The 21,741-nt window shown below is 33.4% G+C and overlaps 2 protein-coding genes across 6 annotated transcripts in view; both read right to left on the bottom strand.

Moving 5' to 3' along the window:
* Window positions 1–283: 283 nt before the first annotated feature.
* On the bottom strand, window positions 284–5,756 carry LOC148621823 (uncharacterized). The gene is made up of 2 exons (XM_088576592.1): window positions 4,913–5,756; window positions 284–1,188 (listed from the first exon to the last, which is right to left on the bottom strand). The coding sequence occupies exon 1, from the start codon at window positions 5,541–5,543 to the stop codon at window positions 4,992–4,994; it is 552 nt and encodes a 183-aa protein (XP_088432718.1). The 5' UTR covers window positions 5,544–5,756; the 3' UTR covers window positions 284–1,188; window positions 4,913–4,991.
* Window positions 5,757–13,705: 7,949 nt separating this feature from the next.
* Window positions 13,706–21,741, bottom strand: part of LOC148621824 (vitamin D3 receptor-like) — a 112,325-nt gene continuing 104,289 nt past the window's right edge. For all 5 annotated transcript variants that reach the window (XM_088576594.1, XM_088576595.1, XM_088576596.1 and 2 more), the window contains one exon: window positions 13,706–19,571. In XM_088576594.1, coding sequence (XP_088432720.1) covers window positions 19,086–19,571 — 486 coding nt within the window. In that variant the 3' untranslated portion in view covers window positions 13,706–19,085. The remainder of the gene's footprint in view (window positions 19,572–21,741) is intronic.

Here is a 21,741-nt window from a genome sequence, read left to right on the forward strand (position 1 = left end):
GTTATTTGACCTTGAGGTTAAAGGTCAAGGTCAAAAGTCTCCCACTCTGCAACACTTTACCCTGAGAGGATATACCAACATACCAAATATTAGAAGTCTAGGTCAAAAGACAAAAAAAGTTATGGTCTGGACAAAGTTTGTATGAAAAACGTTAAGAAGAAGAAAAGTCCTTACAGGGGGGATTTTGGGTCCAGAAGAGCAAAAAATAAAGATATGGTACATATTTTTATTTTTGACATGTTTCAATGGAGAGCACCTACTACACATCCATACATACATTTGATTAATATCTTCTTGCTCTTGTTAGCAAAACGGGTCTGAACATAGCCTATTTTCGTACATTTCAAATTGTCAAAAATTAAGAATTTTGGTTGCTATGGTAACCAGATCTATACCAATCAGATTGCTTTGTACTTTATTGTAAAGTGTTTTTCCTAAAACATAGTTCATTAATATAATTATGTAGTTTGACAAATTTCCACCATTAGATATAAAAAAAATACATTCAAATTGTGATGTTTTTGTGTTTTTTAGGCCCAAAATTGGTGGTTGCTAAGAAATGGTCGTTGCTATGGTTACAGTGAAAATATTTTTCATTTTCCATTAAATCCTACATATTGCAAGTCAATTTGGTTCAAATGTCTGACATCGATAAATCACCCACTGCATGATTCTTAGGTGGACTGCTACTTAAGTACTCTCAACAATGGGGTATGCTCACTCGATTATTCTCCTACACCATATTCATTATTAAACTATTCAGGTTCAAACTGTACAAAACACAAATAAAATCGTACTTAGATTTTGTATTTTTGAAGTTCATGAAGTATCACGCATTCAGAGTCATCATACATTTTGAATGACAAGTAATGTACATGTATATAATGTTAAATCAATGAAGTTGTGCATGAAGAAGCAAATTGACTACAGTGTGTTCAGATACAATTTGATGGAGACACATATAAGTTAAAAGTTTTTTTTTCATCCAGTGCCCCACAGCAATGTGGAAAATGCCATCCATTTAAAAAGGAGTTTTCACCTTATCCGTATATTCTTCAGTAATGGCATTACAAATTTCGCTGATAATTATAGACAATGTGTTCATGTATATTTCATATCAGCATAAGTCGATCCAAAAGCAAGACGTCGAAAGATGCAGCTTATTTCGATCCCGGCTCTAATGGTTCTCTGAAAAATGAAATGAACATATTCTATTCCATATCCATTTATTATACAATCCCCGCCCCTTCGTTATAATTTAGAAGTTGATTGACACTGTTGTATATAGGGACGGAAGAACATTTTGTGGGAGTCAAGGATAAAACAATTTTTAAAAAGCTCATAAATTCGTTATTAGCATTAAAGGGATTCAAGATCAAACCTTTATATTTTCGAACTTCATTTACTTCAACGGAAATTCGGAACGACAAACCTTCCCACACGCACCTTTTCTGTTATCCTGCTCGGCAGGTATTGCCTACATGAATTCACATTTTCAAATTACATGACAACATATAATGGACAATATTAATGAATATTTTTGTAGTTCACGTTCAATATATGTACATGCATGACCCTCGACAGGCAATCGTAATATAAATGTCTTAGCTGAACCATGTATATTGCTTTGAAATACGATGCTGTATCCTCTGAAGAATTTATCGTACATTTGGAGGGGCATACTCATAAATTCTTAAATCTCATGTGGTCCTCTTGTCTTAGCTCCACTAATAGTTGATCATTGTGTCCAAATTGTTTTCTCCGAGAGACACGTGGTTGCTGCAACTGATAACCGTCTCCTATGTCATCTTCGTCGTCATCTTTCAACTCTCTGTAGATGATTATGTATATTCATGTGGATTTGGTGCACATACTGCATAACCATGGTTAAGATATTAGCTCTTCTTACTCTTTCGCTACATTCCATATCGTCTAATTACTAAACGAGCAAAATTGGGTTTTTTCCATACATAGTTTTACATGTCAAATCTGTGCACATACAATTGAGACCACAAATGTCAACAAACGTATCAGTAAATGTCAGAATACGCTGTTTACACGTTCTGGAACATTTTATACGTTCGAGGAGTGTTTATAATAAGGCACAAGTACGTCAAGCGCATGTTTCATACATACCCGTCAATCACCGAACATGAAATCGAAAAAAAAAACTTGTGGCATTTGCAGCGTGTTCCAGTCGCATTTCAAACGTACCTATTGAAAATTGATAGATCAGTTGCTAGCTCAAGAAAATCGTTGTCACCCCGAGGCACAGCTGAGGGTGAAAATGTATTTTCAATGGGTAACAAACTCCGTATCACCCTCTAAGCTATATGTTACTTATACTGAATGTTCCATTGTCATTCTTCAAAGTAAGCCCTAACAATCAGTTGTGTATGTATGTCTTCATTTTCTTCATTAATTTTATTTATTTCATTTTCTTTCAAGTTTTCATTCATTTGAAACTGTTAACGTCAATTGTGGATCACATCCTTTATTGAGACCTATATTCGATGTATCAGTGGTGGACCGTTTCCCTGCTTGCAAACATAAATGTCAGTAAGATGCTTTTTTGGTGCTTTTTTTCTGTTTTGAGTTTTATTGTATATAGTTATGTAACCCATCTGTTACCATAGGTCTTTACGAGACAGAATAAACAACAATAAAAAACAAGAACAAAAAAAGTCGTGAATGCAGTGTATGGACATTTTCAACAACAATGACTTAAATTCTCATTTGAGCACTTTTTTTCAGGTCAAACCTCACTGGCTCGGTCACTTTTTAATTTGACAGTACAATTAGAAATATTTGGGTACACATTCGTAGTAGATTAGGCATCGTAAGTAAAAGAAAATACGTCTGTTAGTCGATGGAATATCAGTTACTTATGTAGACGATGCGCATATTCCTTCTCTTTCAAACGCACAACTGACTAAGATTGAACTTGCACCTAATTTTTTACTGGAACAAGTTTAGCTTTTCATGGGAGGGTAATAGACAAAAAAACAAAAAAACAACAACAAAAAACAACAACAAAAAACAACAACAAAAAACAGCAACAAAAAAAACTACTAATATAAGGGATACTGGAAAATAAATGTAACTTCCCTTCTTGATTTTGATCGATAGCAAAAGACTTATAATTGATAAAATGATCAGTCTTCATTGGTGCAAAAGTTAAGGATGCAGTGGTTTAGTACGGCTCCGTGTTCAAGTTATTGCCCTTGGAAGGGGAAAAATAACGTTTTAAGTACAATTCTGTCTAAGAAAGAATCAGGCAATGGGTGGCACATCATATTGTTCAAACTGGTCTTCTTATCTCAAACATATCAATACATCTAGAAAACAACCGAAAAGCTATTAAAATTTATCCTGAAGCATCAGTGACGTAGAATATTTTTTACTGCTTATATAGGAAAAAAAGTACAGGAAAATATTCCCGCGATTCAGGCTCACGGGAGTCTCTAGTTCCTGTATTCATATTTATAGTCTTTTGCATTTTAGTTTCCATGTCATTCTTAGTTGTCCGCAGTATATCGAGGCAATGCATCTCCCTTTTTTGTGTTCACCTATATTATATCGGAAGTTGTGCTGAATCATAACATGTGTACTCATAGTTCATAGCATTTCGGAGGAAACTATTTGACAGGTTAACTAAGCTTTGTAATTGTGTCATTTTGTGTTATTGAAGGACTTCAAGTCCATCAAGACGAATTGAAGATTCGAACAAAAAGAGCCTCAAGTAAAAGTAAAGTAACGATTAACAAAAAATATATAAATCTCCAGAAATTAATTTTTTCCTGTATACTAATCATCTATATTTCATAATTACTAACGAATATTGAGCACTTGTGCATTTAAAAATTAAGTGTAGTGTATGCTTCGGCTTACATGTAATGGCAACAGACCTTAATGAACTTGATCTATAACCGTGATTTATCTTTGTATTTATTTATCTGTTTATTGCACAATTTAATAATTATCAAATCTGCAAAGTGTTACAAATGTAAGGACGACCTTCAGTCATTTTGCGTCACTACCCGTGATAAATACCGAAATGGAAATAGCTAGCAAACCTGAAACTGTCAATGTAGATTATTTGAAAAGAAACAAAAATTACAACCTTCAATATCTAGTATTTTGGTTCTGAACAAATATTTATGATATTCAATCATATACCCATATGTATCTGTATATATTTGAGTAGTAGATAATATAATATCGTTATATTCTACATGAGTGCAATATGCCAGGTGATAAATCAGATTGGCAAGGGATCCTCGCCGTGGACTCGGTGATATGGAAGCAGATCGTCAAATTTATCGCTTCCATAAAAAAAGTGGAATTGAAATAAGTATCAAATTAATAGAATGTCGATATATGAAATCATTTGTCCGACGAAATGACGTTATGAAATACAAGCTCAAAGTAATTTGAAATTGGTGTTTGTCACGGTTGTGAGTAAAACTGTGCGACCTTCTCTTCGTTTGTGAAAAAAAAATAAACAAAAAGATCTATCCCGAGCATGGCTTCCTAAAGAAAAAAAAATACTTAAGTGTGCCTGATCTTTTTTAAGAGTGCTGGATTTTTCCATATACTTTATTAACGACTGATAGTCTGAGACCAAGGACATATAAGTTCCTATCGAATGTCAGGAATAATTGTATACAAATCAAGGTAAAATATCATTGCATGTAAATTATATGATGACTGCTAAATAAGATTTGATCTTGAATGTTGTGTCATTGTATGCAATTACCTTACATTAAATTTCTTATATGATCTATATAACTAGATAATTATTTCTTAAATAATGTATTTGTGCAAACATGTTTGTAAACAAATACTAGTTAATACAGGGTAATAAACTATAAAATGAATACATTGTATAAATACTTTAACAAATACATACATGTATATGTTTTACGAAATAATCAAAATTTCAACAGCACCTTTCTTGACGAACATTCTGTTTTATTCCTACTAAAACACTATTCTGTTATAATTGGCAGAATTTCCAATGGTGTTTCACATTTTTCAAGAGCTTTATTCGTGTTTTCTATCCAGTTAGCGATCCACCGTTCTTTCTCGGTGGTTAAGTTCATGGGAGTTGCAGGACGTAACGCCGCGGGTCTTCGGAAAGAAGTCCGGACGTACGATTCCCCGGCAATAACAGTTATTTTTGACGGTGATTTTGTTGATCTCGCAGGAGTCCGTGGTGGAAGACTAGGTGACGTGATGTTCGGTAATGACGTAGATCCCCGACTAAAACTTTGTTCAGAGTATTTAGTTCCACTTCTCTGTCTTCGTACAAATGATGTTGGTATATTTATTACATATTTAGAGTTCCCTTGAGTCCTTTCGAGCTCAAATGAGGCCTCTCTTGCAAATGGAACACCGATTGATTTCGATCGTTCTAATCCATATGGGGATTTACCTCCTTGAGTGAAGCGTAATTTGTGCGCACTAGGATGTCCTCGGAGCAGAGGTACTGGTACAGAATCTACTTTCAGCGACTGTAAAGTTTCCATGGTTATGTGCATTGCCAAAAATTATAAATTAAATACGTCATTAATTCCATATGAACGTAGAAGGTCTTGGTCGAACCATTTGTTCCTACAGGCACTTGTTTATTTCTACATACATAAACAGAAAATCTCTGGGTAAGCTAACGATAACCTGTTACTAATGTATGGTATAGACTCCCTGAGAACGGTGTTATATCTGATACAGGCATACCATTTAAAGTTTTTAAATTATACATATTTATGAAACAAGAAGATTTTGAATGCAATTCAATATCTATTCACAAAGTCATTGGTGTGTCGACTTATCAAAACAATAATGGTAACAATCAAAGAACAATTAACTGATAATCTCAGTTCAGGGGGTGTTTGACGTACGTATTGGCCTCCTGCATAACCACATATATGGCTTTCAAAATTATTGTCAGAATAGTATTACCTAGTTAGTAACCCAGTGATATAGTCTAAGACTCTACAACATGATGGTTTTTATAGTTAAAGATAATGTAGCGCCTGTTGGTATCCTGCGCCTCCCAGTAAAATCACAAAATAATAATAATAAAACTTTTTTTATAAAATGCAACCACCGTCCATTTTGAGACTTCCGATTAATATTCTGCACCTAATGCTATTAGGTCACCGAGAAGATTTCAGCTTAAAGAGGAGACCTTCGACAAACGATACATTATAGAACTACTGAATTTTGATACAAAGCTACTGAATATTGATACAAAGGAAAGTATGGCTGTTCACGGTAAAACAACAAGTGGATTCCCAAACTTATTTGAATGTTACATCCGATATTTATCCTCTTTTATCGAAGTCGTGGTTTGTTGAAAATAAATTGTCATTGATTTCTTATAACTTTGAAGCAGCTGAACTACTGCAGCAACGGTGAGAAAAATCGCCAGTAAGGCAGGGAGAGTTTGAATAACATACAGATCTTACAATTACATAATTGTAATAACTCTTCGACGAGAGGGACTATTTTTGAGCCTTCTTTCATAAAACAGTGTTATGTGTTGTTAAAGTATTCGAGCTTCTAATGCTTTTAGGTAATTATCGCCCGTTGTGAGGTTAACACGGGTCTACAATTAGGGTAGTATGTTGTCTGAAAACAAATCAAAATTTTGTAACGAATATTGCTCAACATTTTAAACTTCTTGTAATACACACGGTTATCGATACGTAAGTACAGAAATAAATTGTTGCCATTAGCGACATGTGTAAAACAATATCAAGTTACAATAAATCAATCAATATTATAACACCCATCCATATGGACCTTTAAGTCATTTAGAAAATAATAAACGTATCATTTACCCTGAATTACCATCGACTTGAAAGAGTAATCAAGGAAACGAAGGTTATAGCGGTAATCTAAAAGAATGTAATCCAGGGCAAAGACTATGGAAAACAGACATACACAACAAAGAACATAAAGTAACTATAATCATACATAAAAAGTAACAAAAGCAAATGAGCAACTCGACTCCACCAAAAAATGGGAGCATGGACCAGGTGCACCGGTAGGGTAAGCGTCCTCTGCTTTTCTGGAAACACCCGCCGAGTTGCTCATAAAAAGTCAAGTCTGGGGTAGTCGAAAGAGAAAACGAAAACTATGACACGTTGAACAAATCAGTTTGCGTTTTGGGTGTACTTTGCAGTATATATCTTAAAGATATCACAGTACTTGAATCTAGGCACATTATGTAGAGTCTCAATGTATGAAAAGAGATCAGATAAAAAGATAAATTCTGTGATTTATAATACTTCGTCTTCGAGCAGTGCTTCTGCCTTTTGTGTAAGTTCAAGTACAAGTCTCTATTTTGTAATTGGAATTGAAAGTTCTTAATTTTGCCGAGCTTCATTTGTGTTAATCTGCATTTCTTCCATGATTTTCGAATAGTACATCATTGATATTACCAAATTCACAATTCAGCTTATTAATAAATAGTTCGTTAAGGCCAGAATCGTTCATTATGAACTTGTAGATCATTTATTCACATGCACATCTCGGAGAAATACTTGTTAGTCGAAGTGAGCGATCCAGAGTTTTAGGTAAGGGGGGAGGGGGGCAAATATAAAATTCTTGACAGGATTACGAAGTGAGTGTTTTTCACGATTTAATACACACAATTTAAAAAAAAAATTTCTAAGGGGTAGTGCCTGGATCCGCCACTGGCTTTACGAATGAATTTCGCTCACTTCTTTCGACTTTGACGTGTATGAACATAGGAGTCTGCTATATTGATAGAAGTTCAGATTGATTGATTGATTGATTATTGGTTCCAGCAGCAAAATTTCGGCTACATTCAGATGATGAACATGAAATGGATGATAAAATGAACATGAAATGAAGATGAAATGAAAAAAAAGGGATGGGACACAAGGATAATAGGGTCGACAAATTTTTATTGCCACTAGAAAAAGGGAGGGATAGGTAAGGTCGGGCAATTTAGCCTCCTGTGGCGGACCGCAAAGGTTCCTACTCCTATCGAATACCACAGCAGGGTTCTTTAACGTGCGAGGATCGTGGCATCTTTCCAAACACGGTGCACCACTATGGTTTGCGGTCAGATTTTCCGTATTATAGCCTGACAACCCTAGCATGTAACACGCCAGGGGTACCCCATTCCACCACTTGGGGCACACATCCCAGTTGCTCTGTGGGTAGAGCGCCTAGCCCCCGGCTAAGTATCTGAGCACTATTTAGTCGCCTTTTACGACAAGCTTAGCGCTGCTACAGGCCTTTTCTTTTAACACCCGGACCTGCATGGGGCGATAGAAGTTCAGACTCCTGTGTTCATATTCGTCAGTTTATTCATAATGCTACCGGCAGTACAGAAGAAAACTTTTGGCTTTATGGACTCCTAACAATGCATCTTAGATTGTATCTCATTGTACGTACACACAACTGCATTGTACAGCAGTAACGATAGTTATGTTCTTTGTAGTGCGTGTCTCATCGTCTGAATGTAGCTGAAATATTGCTGCTCGGACGTTAAACCCCAACAAACAACAAACACACTTTCTTTCACTGTCTGTCACGTGATTACATTCTTTTGATTTCCGCTAGAATCTTGGTTCTTTTGTTTACTCTTCCATACATAATCTGTAGAATTTGTATCTCAAAAGTACAACAACCGAATGTCTAACTAAAACCGGCTCTGTGGTCTGTAACTGTTTCTGAATAGGAAATAAAAGTGAGTTTTTTGGATTTTTGCATGCATGAATGACCCACTGTCTGATTTCTTTTTTAAGCGATAAATCACAGGGGCTTGCTCCCACAATCAAATATGTAGCCCTACTTGTATATAACATACACTAGTGGGGCCTCATATTTGATTGTGGGAGAAAGCCCCAGTGAATCGATTATCTTCCAGATATCAAGGTATATCTTTTACTTAAATTTCATCTTATTTCAAAAACATTCCATCCTCAGGAATTGATATTATGTCACAGAATAAGAATAAATTTCATAGAAAATTTATCCTAGAGCATAAAAGTACGCAGCTATTAATGTGTTTGCCTGGGACATATTTTAAAGGGGAATAGCTCTCAACGTTGTTGAAGCTGATAAAAATTCTTGGTATGACCCAATTTTCAACTGATAAAAGAAAGACACAAACAAAAAATATTCAGCCGTTTTATTTTGTCTTGAAGTTCAAATTTGAATTTAGTATGCTTTTTAAATTTATTTATATTTTCGAAGAAAGAATGCTCACAAAAGAAATTGTCGACAAATACTATTTAAAATAGATTTAACATATTCAAAACAATTTTCTTTTTGAGGTTAAATTTTTGAAATATTCTTCTAGAGTGGATGCATTGTAGATATCTTTTGTGGTAAAATTGGCGAGTAATTAAAGTTTCAACCTAAAGCCGCCTAAACCTACCCCTGACAACCCATGCTTTGCAAATTTTAGGGGGCACACGCCCGCCACGCCCCCACCTGAATCTGCCCCTGATTAGAGACCACTCCTTGAAACACGTGAACAGCAATTACCGAAACTTGCACTTTTTATAGTACTGATATTTTTGTACTTGGTCGATGCCACTGGCGCTGGATCATAGGTCCCCGAAGTTATTCACCAACCGTCTGATCTGATTTATATGATAGATTACATGTAGTTGCACAAAATTCGAAACCTGTAAAGCACTGAATTAAACTTCATCACTTGCATTACACATTGTAGAAATTAGGCTAATTCTGAGTCCTATTAAGATATTTCATTGGTTTTAATACTTCTTGAATAAAATTGAGTTTTAGATCTTGAATTACGAACGAATGCTGCTGATGAGAGTTTACTCCTCGAAGTGTTGTACAGCTGACCAAATTTCGAAATATTGATTTGATTGATATTTTTGTACGCACTCTGTATCCCACAAATGTAGCACAACCCCTCATATTTACCACTATTTTAATTAAACTGATATAAGCGGTATCAATTTGATACATGAACAGAAACATACCCACTACAATCATGGAGTGACTAAAGGCCTGGAAATTAAAAGTACATTGACAGATTCAAGACAAATATTTTCCATTTTCCCATTACTATCAATTGATAAAAAGCTGTACTTGGTGCAAAAAAAAAAAGACGCGACGCAAACAGACACCAACTCCATGTACTTTGAAGATATTTTGTTCTTCCTAGCTATGATGATCATATCTTTCAAGTTATCATCAATTATTAATGATTTTTTTTAAAGTTCAGATGAAAATACACATTTTAATAAAGTCAGTGTTGGAATGGAAATGGAGTTATCTTTCTTTTTATAATTGACGCTTGTAAGTAGTTCGTTGGAGATTCTTTGTCGTTACCTAAGCCAGCACTCCACAGTTTAGTTTAGTTTCGCACTTTTGGCTAGGGATGAAAAATGACATGAATGGAAACCGGTAGTTGCTATAGTGATTAAAAATGAAGAATCTATTGTTGATAAAACATTTTCTGAAAAAAGGGGACTTTTAAAAGTATTTTGCAATGTTTTATATATATTCAATGTTGAAGGGGCTTTTTTTCAATGACAATTTGACTTCATTGTGAAAGTGAAAGTAAGTCAATTTTTTACCATGCTAAATTTAATAAGTGGATTACAAAGTGAAATAGCTCAAAATCTAACCGGCGATGCCCATATGAGGAAGGGGTTTTTGAAGGGAAAAGTTTGAACAGTTTCAGGGATTGAAATAAAAATTTCAGATATTTTGCGGGAAATTTGATATTTTTAAACCTGATTTTATGAACTTTTTTGCAAATTTTCGCATATTTTTGCATGGTTTCTATGGTAACCCTATATGCTGTGGGTAATTTTTTTCCAGAAAATTTTTACTGCATCCTGAAGGCCTTGGCTTGAGCTATTTCTAGATATATAGATTTACAGATGCTTGACAATTTTTTAAAGTGATAAATGTTACAAAGCATCAGATTACAAGACCAAAATCAGGCAGTTCTACAATACTGTGGAGTGCTGGCTAATGTAATAAACGGACCGACGAAAACTTACAGCTCTGTGTTAAAAACAAGAAGGTGCACTTTTGATTTTTTTCTCCTTTTATTTCATATTTTTTTTCTCATGCAAATATCTTCGACGATTCACTATAGTGAAATCAAATATACCTCTAACAAACCTTGACTTGTGCTTTATCATTGTCCGCCAAAATAGAATATTTATACAGTACAAACTGAGAGACCACAAGTAGTTACATATCTAAGTGATGAAAATCGTGTCGTGTTCCACCACAATATCAAGTGGATCATTCTTAAATTATTTTGTTTTTCTTTCTACTTCATTTGAATAAATATATAGTAGAATTCTGATTAATAGAAATTCTCATACATATGTATTCAGAGATCCACTAGGTTCTGGTGTTACCATAAAATACTGTATCGTGGATATAATTATACTTCTTTAAAAATCGTGAAAGTTAAAAACTCGTGATAAAAACTAACAAGAGGCTCCCAGGAGCCTGAATCGCTCACCTGGTTCGATATTGCCTTTCAAAGGCAATAAATTTAACAAGAAGTTGTCTCAACAATTTTCACTCAAGAAGATTTTGGTAGGACTTATCATAAAGATCATTTAAAAAATAGAAAGTTTCCATCTTTTTATCGTAGTTTTCAAGATAGTGGCTGAAAACTAAAAAAAAACGTCATTTTTACCCCTTTCACTGGCAATAACTCTTATAAGGAGTCATTTGACAACTTTTATCCACGAAGACTTTTGTAGTCCTAATAATAAGGATCATTTCAAAGAATTTAGCTTAAACCTAACGGTTTTGGAGATAAATGTGAAAAAACTACTGTCTGACCCCCTTTTTTAGAAAGGACAGCCATATTTTTCGACGGATCAAAAATCTCAGTCAGTTCTATACAGGATACCACAAGGAACAGTCATACCAAGTTTGGTCCCATTCGGTCAAGTATTGTCAGAGGAGAAGATTTTTGAAAGAAATAACATTAAAAACAGCAAAAAAGCTCGAAAAAGGGCAATTTCTCCAACATGGCTAAACAGATTAAAATGAAAATTTGACCACAGATAGATCTCACCATGCTTAACACTTTTAGCGAATCAGAATTTGGCTAAACCTAACGATTTCGGCGATATAAGGGAAAAACTACTGTCTGACCGCTATGTTGTATTTTTAGTAACGACGGCCATATTTTTTGACGGATCAAAAATCCCCTCATCAACTTTATGCAAGATACCCCAAAGAGATTCAGACCAAGTTTGGTTCCAATTGGTCATGCAGTGTCAGAGGAGAAGAGTTTTAAAAAATTGTTAACGAGAACCGACGACGACAGACGCAAAGTGATGACAATAGCTCACCTGGCCTATGGGCCAGGTGCGCTAAAAAAAGCTACATCCTCTCGTTGCTAGCCATAGTACATAATAATCACATTTTATTTGGACAAGAGAGACCAGTCGTATTTCAGCACTTCGTTCCAAACATGCAAATGGTTAAATTCTATGGTCGCTAGTGTGTGCGCAAAGAAAAGGCCCAAAAGATAAAGCAACTTGTGTGTGAACGTTTTTTTTTTTTTTTTTTTTTTTTTTTTCAGTGTTCGATGTTTTAACAGCACATGTCTCATTACTATAGTAACAATGCCCAGGACCGGTTCTAGACTTTAAAAAGGAGTGGTACCAGCCGTGTCTTTTCTAGATTCCTTATATTGGTATGGAGAAATAACACAGTATGTCGAAAAGGGTATGCACACATCCATCAATTTGTCTGAATACGAACGGTATGATAAAATTGCTTTTTATTGCTTTTTTGTAACGTCTTCTGTGGACAATTGTTACGTGCAGTCCTGTATGGCGTCCCGAAAGTCCTTTTATAGCACAACAACTCACACCACGAGAACATCATGTCAAAAACACATTATACCAGTCTTAAAATAACTGCACTAGATGCCAGTTAGTTACAGGGTGAAAATTTAAGATCTTTGTTTACACACATGAAGTGCTGTACGACCAATCACTTTGAGCCAGTAAAAAACCTCAACTCTGCAGCTAGTTGTTCCTAGAAGTGAGATACATAATTGTGTTTTTCCTAAGTTGCAGCGAAATTCTGGAAAGCTGTACCAATCACTATCAGATATACTTAGGTCAGAATGCTTTCAAAAGAGCAAACATGTTTTTGCAAACACTATGGAATTTAAGAAACTGACAATATGTTTAATACGGTATTGTATATTTAATCCTGGTTTAACTTTGCTTGTTCAATCGCAGTGTCTTGTGGTTCCCATTTTGAAGCATGCCCAATATTTATCCTATTGTACAGTTTATCTTAATAATACATCAATATTTATTTTTATTTCTTGATGTCTACGTATGGTTTGTGTGTATCACACATTTGAATATTTTTTAAGTGTGAAACGAGCAGTATCAAAATGTTGCACACATAAAATAGTAGTCAAAGAACTGTGATACTACGTCAAATAAGATTGACTATGAACCTGAGTGAGTGAGGGGGTTTTATCGTCCTTGAATACCCTGTCACGCATTGATGGCCCTATGAACCTCTTTATGACACTCTTCATATACTCATGAAAGTGTCATATTTCCATCTAGTACATATATCATTAGACATACTTTACATGAAACATATCAATCAATTCATCATTTCCTTGGATTATTTCCATGACCTATATAATAATAATTCCAAACACAGTGGATCTATAACATGTAACTTTATTTACACTTTAGAACAATAACAACATCAGTGTGTTATTACCTAAAACACATAGTGTAATTACTGACATCAGTGATATTCATGGTTCTAAAATATCTCTGACAAAACTACAGTGACTCTTAAAATGATCAAATAGCACAGACACCAGTTTTCTTCAGCTTATACTAATGTAAGTAAAATGAAAATTTAGATTCTTATTTCATGAAATGATAGTGACATTTCATTTCTCTCTCTCTTCAGACACAAACATTACTACATAATTAGACAACGCCAAATTTATGACTGGTACGTGACATAACTGACAGAGAAAACTGGTGCCTTTGTGAACATCAGTCCATACATATAACAGTCCAAAACTGACTGACACAAAGATATGATACAAAACAACTAAACAATATCTGGTGTGATTAATGTTTCCAACGTCTACTGTACGTGCTATGTTGTATTATATGATAAATATAAAACTCTTCAAAAACAAGGCTGTCAAAGAAATGCACAAACTTTTAATCATCATCTTTCATAAACTGAAATTCATATTTAGAAAGATAATATAGTGCCTGTACACCATACATTGTAAAATATTTATTTTTAAATATCTAGGTTATGTTGAATGGATTATTGCCAACAATAGATATGAAATATTCTTGTAATCTTTTTGTATTCACTTTTGATTGTGTTTGATGGTTTAATGCAACTCTGCCAAGCCAAGCTCTACCTAATACTTTGGAATAGATTATCAAATAGTCACCGGTATAAACAATCACAAAGACAATGTTATACTATAAGCCTTAAATTGGCTTAATGATGGTGCAAAAATAAAACAAAATTATAGCACTATTGTTGAATTTCCTATATAAACAGAGGTATCAGCAATATCTATAGGAAACTACATAATATATACCAACTTATGGTACCTCAAAAACCCCTTGCAGGCTTATTTTTCCTTCCCACTCACTTTCTTGTAAGAAAACTGGGAATGTCGCATGGTTTTTCCATGTTTATAGGTGTCTTAATTCTAAGGACACAGTTGGTAATTTTGTTTCACTAACATACTGGAATAGATATACATTTGTATTAAACTATCCAGTGGTTGTCAATGCCTTAATTTTTTTTAAAGAATTGATCTATTTTTGTATTTAACTAACAAACTTTGACCTGATATTGATTTTTGTAGGAACTTGAATTAAAGAATTAGAAGACAGTAAATTGATATGTCATAAGATCTTAGGCAGTAATCGGGGACCAAAATCGATGAAGTCAGTCAACAATTATATCTAAAACCAACTCCTGAAACCGCATTGATCACATGCTTAGAACAATTACACATCTATTTTAGATCAAACTTCTGAAACTGTGTTGATCACATGCTTTGAACAATTTAAACATTAGATAGAAATCTTCAACTGTAATAAAAATTGTCTTTTGAAAGAGAGTTAAAAAAAAAAATATCAAAAGCTTCACAAAGTTAGGTACATAAAATGTACATATCTTCATTTCATGTTGGTAATAGAAGCAGGAAGTGCTAGACTTAACAAGTTCAGTGTCAGCGTCCCTAGACCAAATGTTTACATACAATTTAAATGTTTTATTTGCAATTTAATACATATTGAAATCAAGGACTTGATATGATACAGAATTAAAGAAGAGTTATGCAACTTTTAATTTTTGCAAGCATTCTACATCGAGAACTTAGGATCTGCATACAATTCTTGGAGGAAAGCAGCACTAAAGCAAATCAATTTAACAGAAATCTTCAAAGCAACCAGCCACTGATAATAAGCTCAATATAACTGCAATTTACGTAGGAGCTAATTACAGGACAAATGCTTTATAGTGTAAAAACATGTTAGTATAGCATAACAAGATGTGAAATCATAAGAAGTTTGTGAAATCAATAGCTATAGTAAATTCCTGTTAACAAGTTTTATGTTTTCATCATCGATTTTCCCTAATAATAGTTATTTATACTACCATCTAATTTGCCCTACTTCGTAAACTTTATTGCACAAAAAAATTCTTTATTTTTTGAATAATTTGTCATTGTGTGACTGCAGGGTCTCAATTTCTTAATTTTAAATGATTCAAATGTCTACTTGAGATGGGAATATGATAACAACAGACCTTTAGGTTCAATATAAGGAAGCTTAAAATGCTATTTAAGGTTCACTTTCAATACATTACTTGTAAAGGTTGAAAGTAATGCACAACTGAACAAGACCCTCTTTCATATTTAACCTGAAATCAATATTCCACATCTTATATTAAAGGTAGATTGTGATTGGTATCAAATGAGATAGTCATCATGTAGGTCAGTTTAGTCAAATACATCTACAATGATTTATCACAGGGAGATAACTCCATTTTTAAAAATTATCACAGGCAAATAACTCTATTAAAAAAAAAAAAACCCAAAAAAACTTGACATTCTTTAAAAACAAACTTGCATACAACCACATTTGAAGTTTTAATTTTTTTCTAAAGCAATGATCTGTAGAAGTTGATAAAAAAGGGAGAAAACTCATGATTTGCTTTTCAAATTTCCTAAAAAAAGGTTCATAAAAAATAACAGGGGGACAATTTGAACAGAGAAAAAGCAATATGTTCAGGAACCACTTTTTGGATTCCTTGTAATAAAGGGAAGGGTATATACTCAATCACCTCAAGTTAAGGTTAAGATCTAACACACTGCAGCACTTGACTTTTTAAATTTGTTTATGAAATCTAATAATATCCAAATCATGAGGAATGTATTCAACCCATGTTAAGAATTGGGATTTAACCTACATTTAATAAGTATAAAAAGGTCAAGGATATGCACCTTGATATAAGCTTGGTCAGTTTAAAAAGATCACTATCTTTAAAAAATACACAGGGCAAAAGTATTAAGGGTTTACTCCCTTCATTAAAGCATTTATAAAAATAAGTCTGCAGAAAAGATTTCAAGGATTTAAACCAATCCCATACCAGCTGATTGTGTTTGTTCTTATTCTTTATATATCAAGGTCAGACTCCTGTTTAACAAAGAATTCTTTTGTGTGATTATGTCATACTGCCAAAGCAAGTATTTCACAGTTGTGTAAACACCATGCAGTAAAAAGAAATTAATAGCTGGGTAAACACACAACGTAAACACACAACGTCATCTACCAAGTCTCCAATAAATCAATATGCAAAAAAAAAAGTTTATAGGAATTTTATTCTATAAGAAACTACATGCGAAACACCAGGCAGTAGCAGGCACATAGTGAAGCACATCCCTTATCTTTTCTGTTTTGAACTTTTTGGAGACACAGAATGCACAGATGTTCCTAAAATTGAGCCTGATAACATAAGTAACCTGTAAAATTACCACTATCCTTCTAACTATAAATACTGGTGTTCAAATTAAAAAAAATTCTTCTCAGAAAATTCAGGCAATATCTTTTAAAATATCAACACACACTTTCACCATCTTTTAAAGACATGGCTATAAATAGAATATAAATTAAACTTGCATTAAATGCTCTGAAATCTAAGCCAATGACAGGCTTTATGTGTTTATTTTGTTGTAATTTGCAGTTTACAGATTTTTTTTTACTTCAGTTATGTAATTGAAATTTACAAGAAAATAAATTGAAATGGATCTATGCAAATCTATGACTTTTAAAGACATTTTCAGTCTATATCACAAATCAAGTATCACTTTCATCATATAAACATCCAAATAAATTAACATAGTTGTAGAATGCTCTTATATGATCAGATTTTCACTGTAGAAGTTTACTTGTGCAAATATAAACCTCTTTTAATAGATACTTTCCGATGAATGTAAATAAATCATCCACAGTATTAAGATTGTAGTTTTAAACTAGACAGTAAGACAGACTAAGATTGTAATCTAATGACCTAAATAACAAAAAAAAAAAAAAAAAAAAATCAAATATTTTGGTGGCCCATGTATTAAACAATGGTCTAATTTCCCCAAGCTATCAAGGGATGCTACTCAACACCATACCTTAACACTTATTTTAATTAATTAATTTCCATGCAACATATATATAATCAAATATATTTCAAGCTTTAAAAGCATGCTACAAAACTGAGTCTGTTGCAGTGAAAACATTACTAAATAACAAAAACAAAATTGGAAACACATAAAAAACATGATCAAGACAAAATAGCACTATTTGTAAACAGGTTGTAGATTTCAAATTACAAACAAATTCAATTCTTCGGTATTTTAAAAAGTTTGAAACTCAATAATTTCTAAGTACCATTATCGAACAGATTCACTTAGAACCAAATTCCAGAGTTATGAACGATATGACTGCATAGGCTAAGAGGTATGTTTCTTTCCTGAGAATAAAATAACTAATGCAGCATTTTGAGATATTCTCAATGTTTGTGAGGTTAAAATATCAAGTCTACAGCTGAAAATCAACCATACAAAGAATACAAGAGGACAAAATAATTATTTCCCAGTAATTTTTACAAATGACAAAGCAGGATGAAATGAAACCTACTTAAAAATTAGAAATATCAATTAACAAAACAATCGTGTGACTTGTCCCTAATATATATATATGACTTGACAATAATGAGAAAAATACATATGTTGTTTTAAACAGAAACACAAGTTTGTCTAAATACCTCATCATTAATAACTCTTCACAGATATCTCCTTATGTTGTATTCTGAACTCAAACCCTGCTGGCTAATCAGGTTCACCTCTTTCTAAATATAGACATATCTTTCACATGACCTATTTTACCTGTCGCAAGGAAACTAGGTTTATACTTGAGAATTATTTTGTCCATTGCAAAATAAAAACTCCTCAAAATGACACAATGGTTTGTCAATTGTCAGTTAGACTGATCTAAATACATTCATAACTTAACCTTATTTTATATAGGTCGATGAAAGCAATGGCATTTTTGTCATCCTTCAGTCAATTACACTGTTGGCCTACTTTCAGTAAGATGTGTACAAAGCCAAATACAATGCAGAACCTTAAATTATACCTAAGATAATAACCACCTGACTTAAGACTGACAATGTTATGAATGTACTGATTGTTGTTACACAACATATGAGATCAATAAATACTTGAGGTTTTTATGTGGCAGCATTTCTTCTCACTAACAACAGTATCATTATTTTGCTTCACCCTGGAATGCAACTAGTTTCATCAATGGGTAGATGGTTCTCCATTGTTAAACATACATTTTATCATCCTGACAAGGGACATCCTTACAGTTTCATAATTCCTAGTACAAAATTAAATACAAAATTGAGCTGGTATCAACATAGAGTGATAACACAAAAATACCATCATTTACGACTCCTATTTCATTTAATATATAAAGTTTCTTAATATGCCAGCATTATTTCTGTAAGTTAAAAACTTCTACTAGTAGTGGTTCAAGTCTTGTAATATCTAGATGTGATGCAAGCTGAGCACTTGATTCTCCCAGACTTCGTACATCTAACAGTTTCATCAAAAGCTTTGGATACAGAATCCTAGCTTCTCCGACTGGGATTTGTGATTCAAGATAAGCACGCAGCCACGTTGAGAATTTTTCTTGTCCTTTAGACACTAAGTCTTTGTTTATGAGGTTTGGTCGGTCTGAAGAAAACAGTTCAATAACAAACAAAAGGGTCATTATTGTTTTGTTAGCCTGTGTCAGTTCATTGAGACTGCGGATGAATTTCACATGTTCTACATACATTCCTGTTCCTAAGTTCTTTTGAATCACTGTGGGATCAATGCGTTTCTCGTTACCACTATCATTTGATTTTAGTTTCCACTGCATGGCTCTTGAATCAAACCCCATGGCTGATCTTAGTACCATAATCTCCATGATTCCACCCTGAAAACATATGAATGCAAGGTTAAAATCATACAAGTTTTCAAATGACAAAATCATTGACAAAGAGGTTTTTTTCAACAACTTTGTCTACCCTGTTAGTTAATCTAATTTCTCCTGTGTACATAAATAAGATCAATATGAAGAAAAAAGGATCATATTTAAAACTAACAAGCATTATTCATACTAAACAAATCAGAATGAGGTTCTATTACTAAAAGTTTCTACTTAATGATGACAAAAATCAAGGGTAAAAAAAAACATGTGGAAGCATGGCCCATATAGAGAGTAGATTTTTGTTGAATGCTTAAGTTACAAAAGTTTGGTCTTTTTGTACATAATTTTTATGCTTTAAAAGGTCTTGTGTTAGCATGCTGACCATGTGTGAGATATGGGCGAACAACTCATACCAAAACTTAACCGTTAATAGTAGTCACTGCTTCTCTTCAAAAAGTTTAGCATACAGGAGACAGAGTGCAGACTAGTTGGCTCAGAAACGGAATTATATATCTGAGTAGGGTGACATGCCTACATGATAGCTGTTGCTTCTGAGCTGTCCAAGTAGGGTGACATGCCTACAAGATAGCTGACGCTTCTCTGAGCCGGTGCATTAAAATATCTGCCACTACAATCAATCAATGTGTTAAACTTTTACATGATTTTTCTCCTTCAGACAATGGGTGCTCTAAAAGAACCTGTTTTGAAGCTTGATATCTCCCATCCTTAATATTTCTACTTTCCCCTAAAAATTAGTAGTTGACAATGAAATGGTTTCCCATAATGGAAATGTTTATATCATGTTCCAGTGTCACAATTTTGTTTCTACAGCTATAGTTGTTTAATGGGACTATTAATGCATAGTTGCAGTGATAAATAGCTGATGATAGCCTTGATAAAAATTTCTGACTGTGATGAAAGTTGGTTAATGGAATTAATGTCTTTGTTCTTCTGTCTTCATAAAAGTTCATGAGAAAGAATTGATCATTTTACAATGGGGGCTGACACTCTAATATATAAATTTAATGTTCTTGAAAAAATAAATTAGAAATTACCATAAAATAAAAAGTGAAATTAAAAAAATTCATAAAGCCATACCCATATTATATAGGTTTATGCTTAACTACAAATACTGAATAGACAGCAAACATGATTGATTTTTATTATCCCTAAACATGTACCAGTACATTCAATAACGCATCAAGTTGTATCAGGAACATAAAACTAAATATGCAAATTAACTTCACTTTAATAATTTTATTAAACCTTCCTATACTTCTTGGTTACAACTAAATAAAATAAACCTAAAAAATCAGTATGATACAGGGAGGTCAGGAGTAGAAAGGCAGTCAAAAAAGGCATTTTATTTTTCAAAGTCCTATTAAAAAAAACATAAGCCAATAACAGCTACTTATACAACTTACACCAGATTAACAAAAAAAAAAAAAAAAATAGCTTATTAACTTAAACTTTTTAGAAATAAAATACTTTGCAGGGTGCAGTATGATCAATCTAAAATCTTCTAGTTTCAGCTCACTAAAATTTGATTTTTTAAAGTTCTGGATGGTCCATATTTATATCTATGCCAGGGTTTATGGTGAAAATGAGAAAATCACTGATTGATTGGAAGATAAGTTTAGCAGAGCATTGAATTCGCCTTGATGTTGAAAGCAAGCCAAAACTTGATTTTGATTTAGAATTATTAATGGAATTCAGAGAACAAGTTAAAAAAAAACTTTTCAGCGACTAACCCCTTCATGACTAAATGGGGGAGGGTAGTAACTTTTCCCAGCTGTTAACTATCTAACTAACCTCTCCTTAGCCATGATGGCATGTCTAAGTTATGTTTATTTAAGAAATTGTTAAGTTACTCATTTTTACGACACTGTCGGTATAGTTTCACATTTTACCCTTTGACCTTAAAGACGCTCTTCCATGGAAACGCAAGTCACCTGATCGCAATTCTGTTTCCTGATTGGTCAAATACTGACAACTTTGTGGTGTTCGAACAAAACTGCATTGAAAATTGAAATTGCGTGCCATATGTTATTTCCTTAACGAAATGTAGAAAATTTTAAGTAAACAGAATTTTACTGTGTCGGCTTTCTATTATTAAAGATAGTACTTGTTTAAATTCAAAACAGTTCCAAATTCAAATAATACTTTGTTTTACCAG

The sequence above is a fragment of the Perna viridis genome, chromosome 3 (assembly GCF_037379345.1).
Source record: "Perna viridis isolate PV_CMFRI_1.1 ecotype Kerala chromosome 3, ASM3737934v1, whole genome shotgun sequence".
In the NCBI taxonomy this organism is placed as follows: domain Eukaryota; kingdom Metazoa; phylum Mollusca; class Bivalvia; order Mytilida; family Mytilidae; genus Perna; species Perna viridis.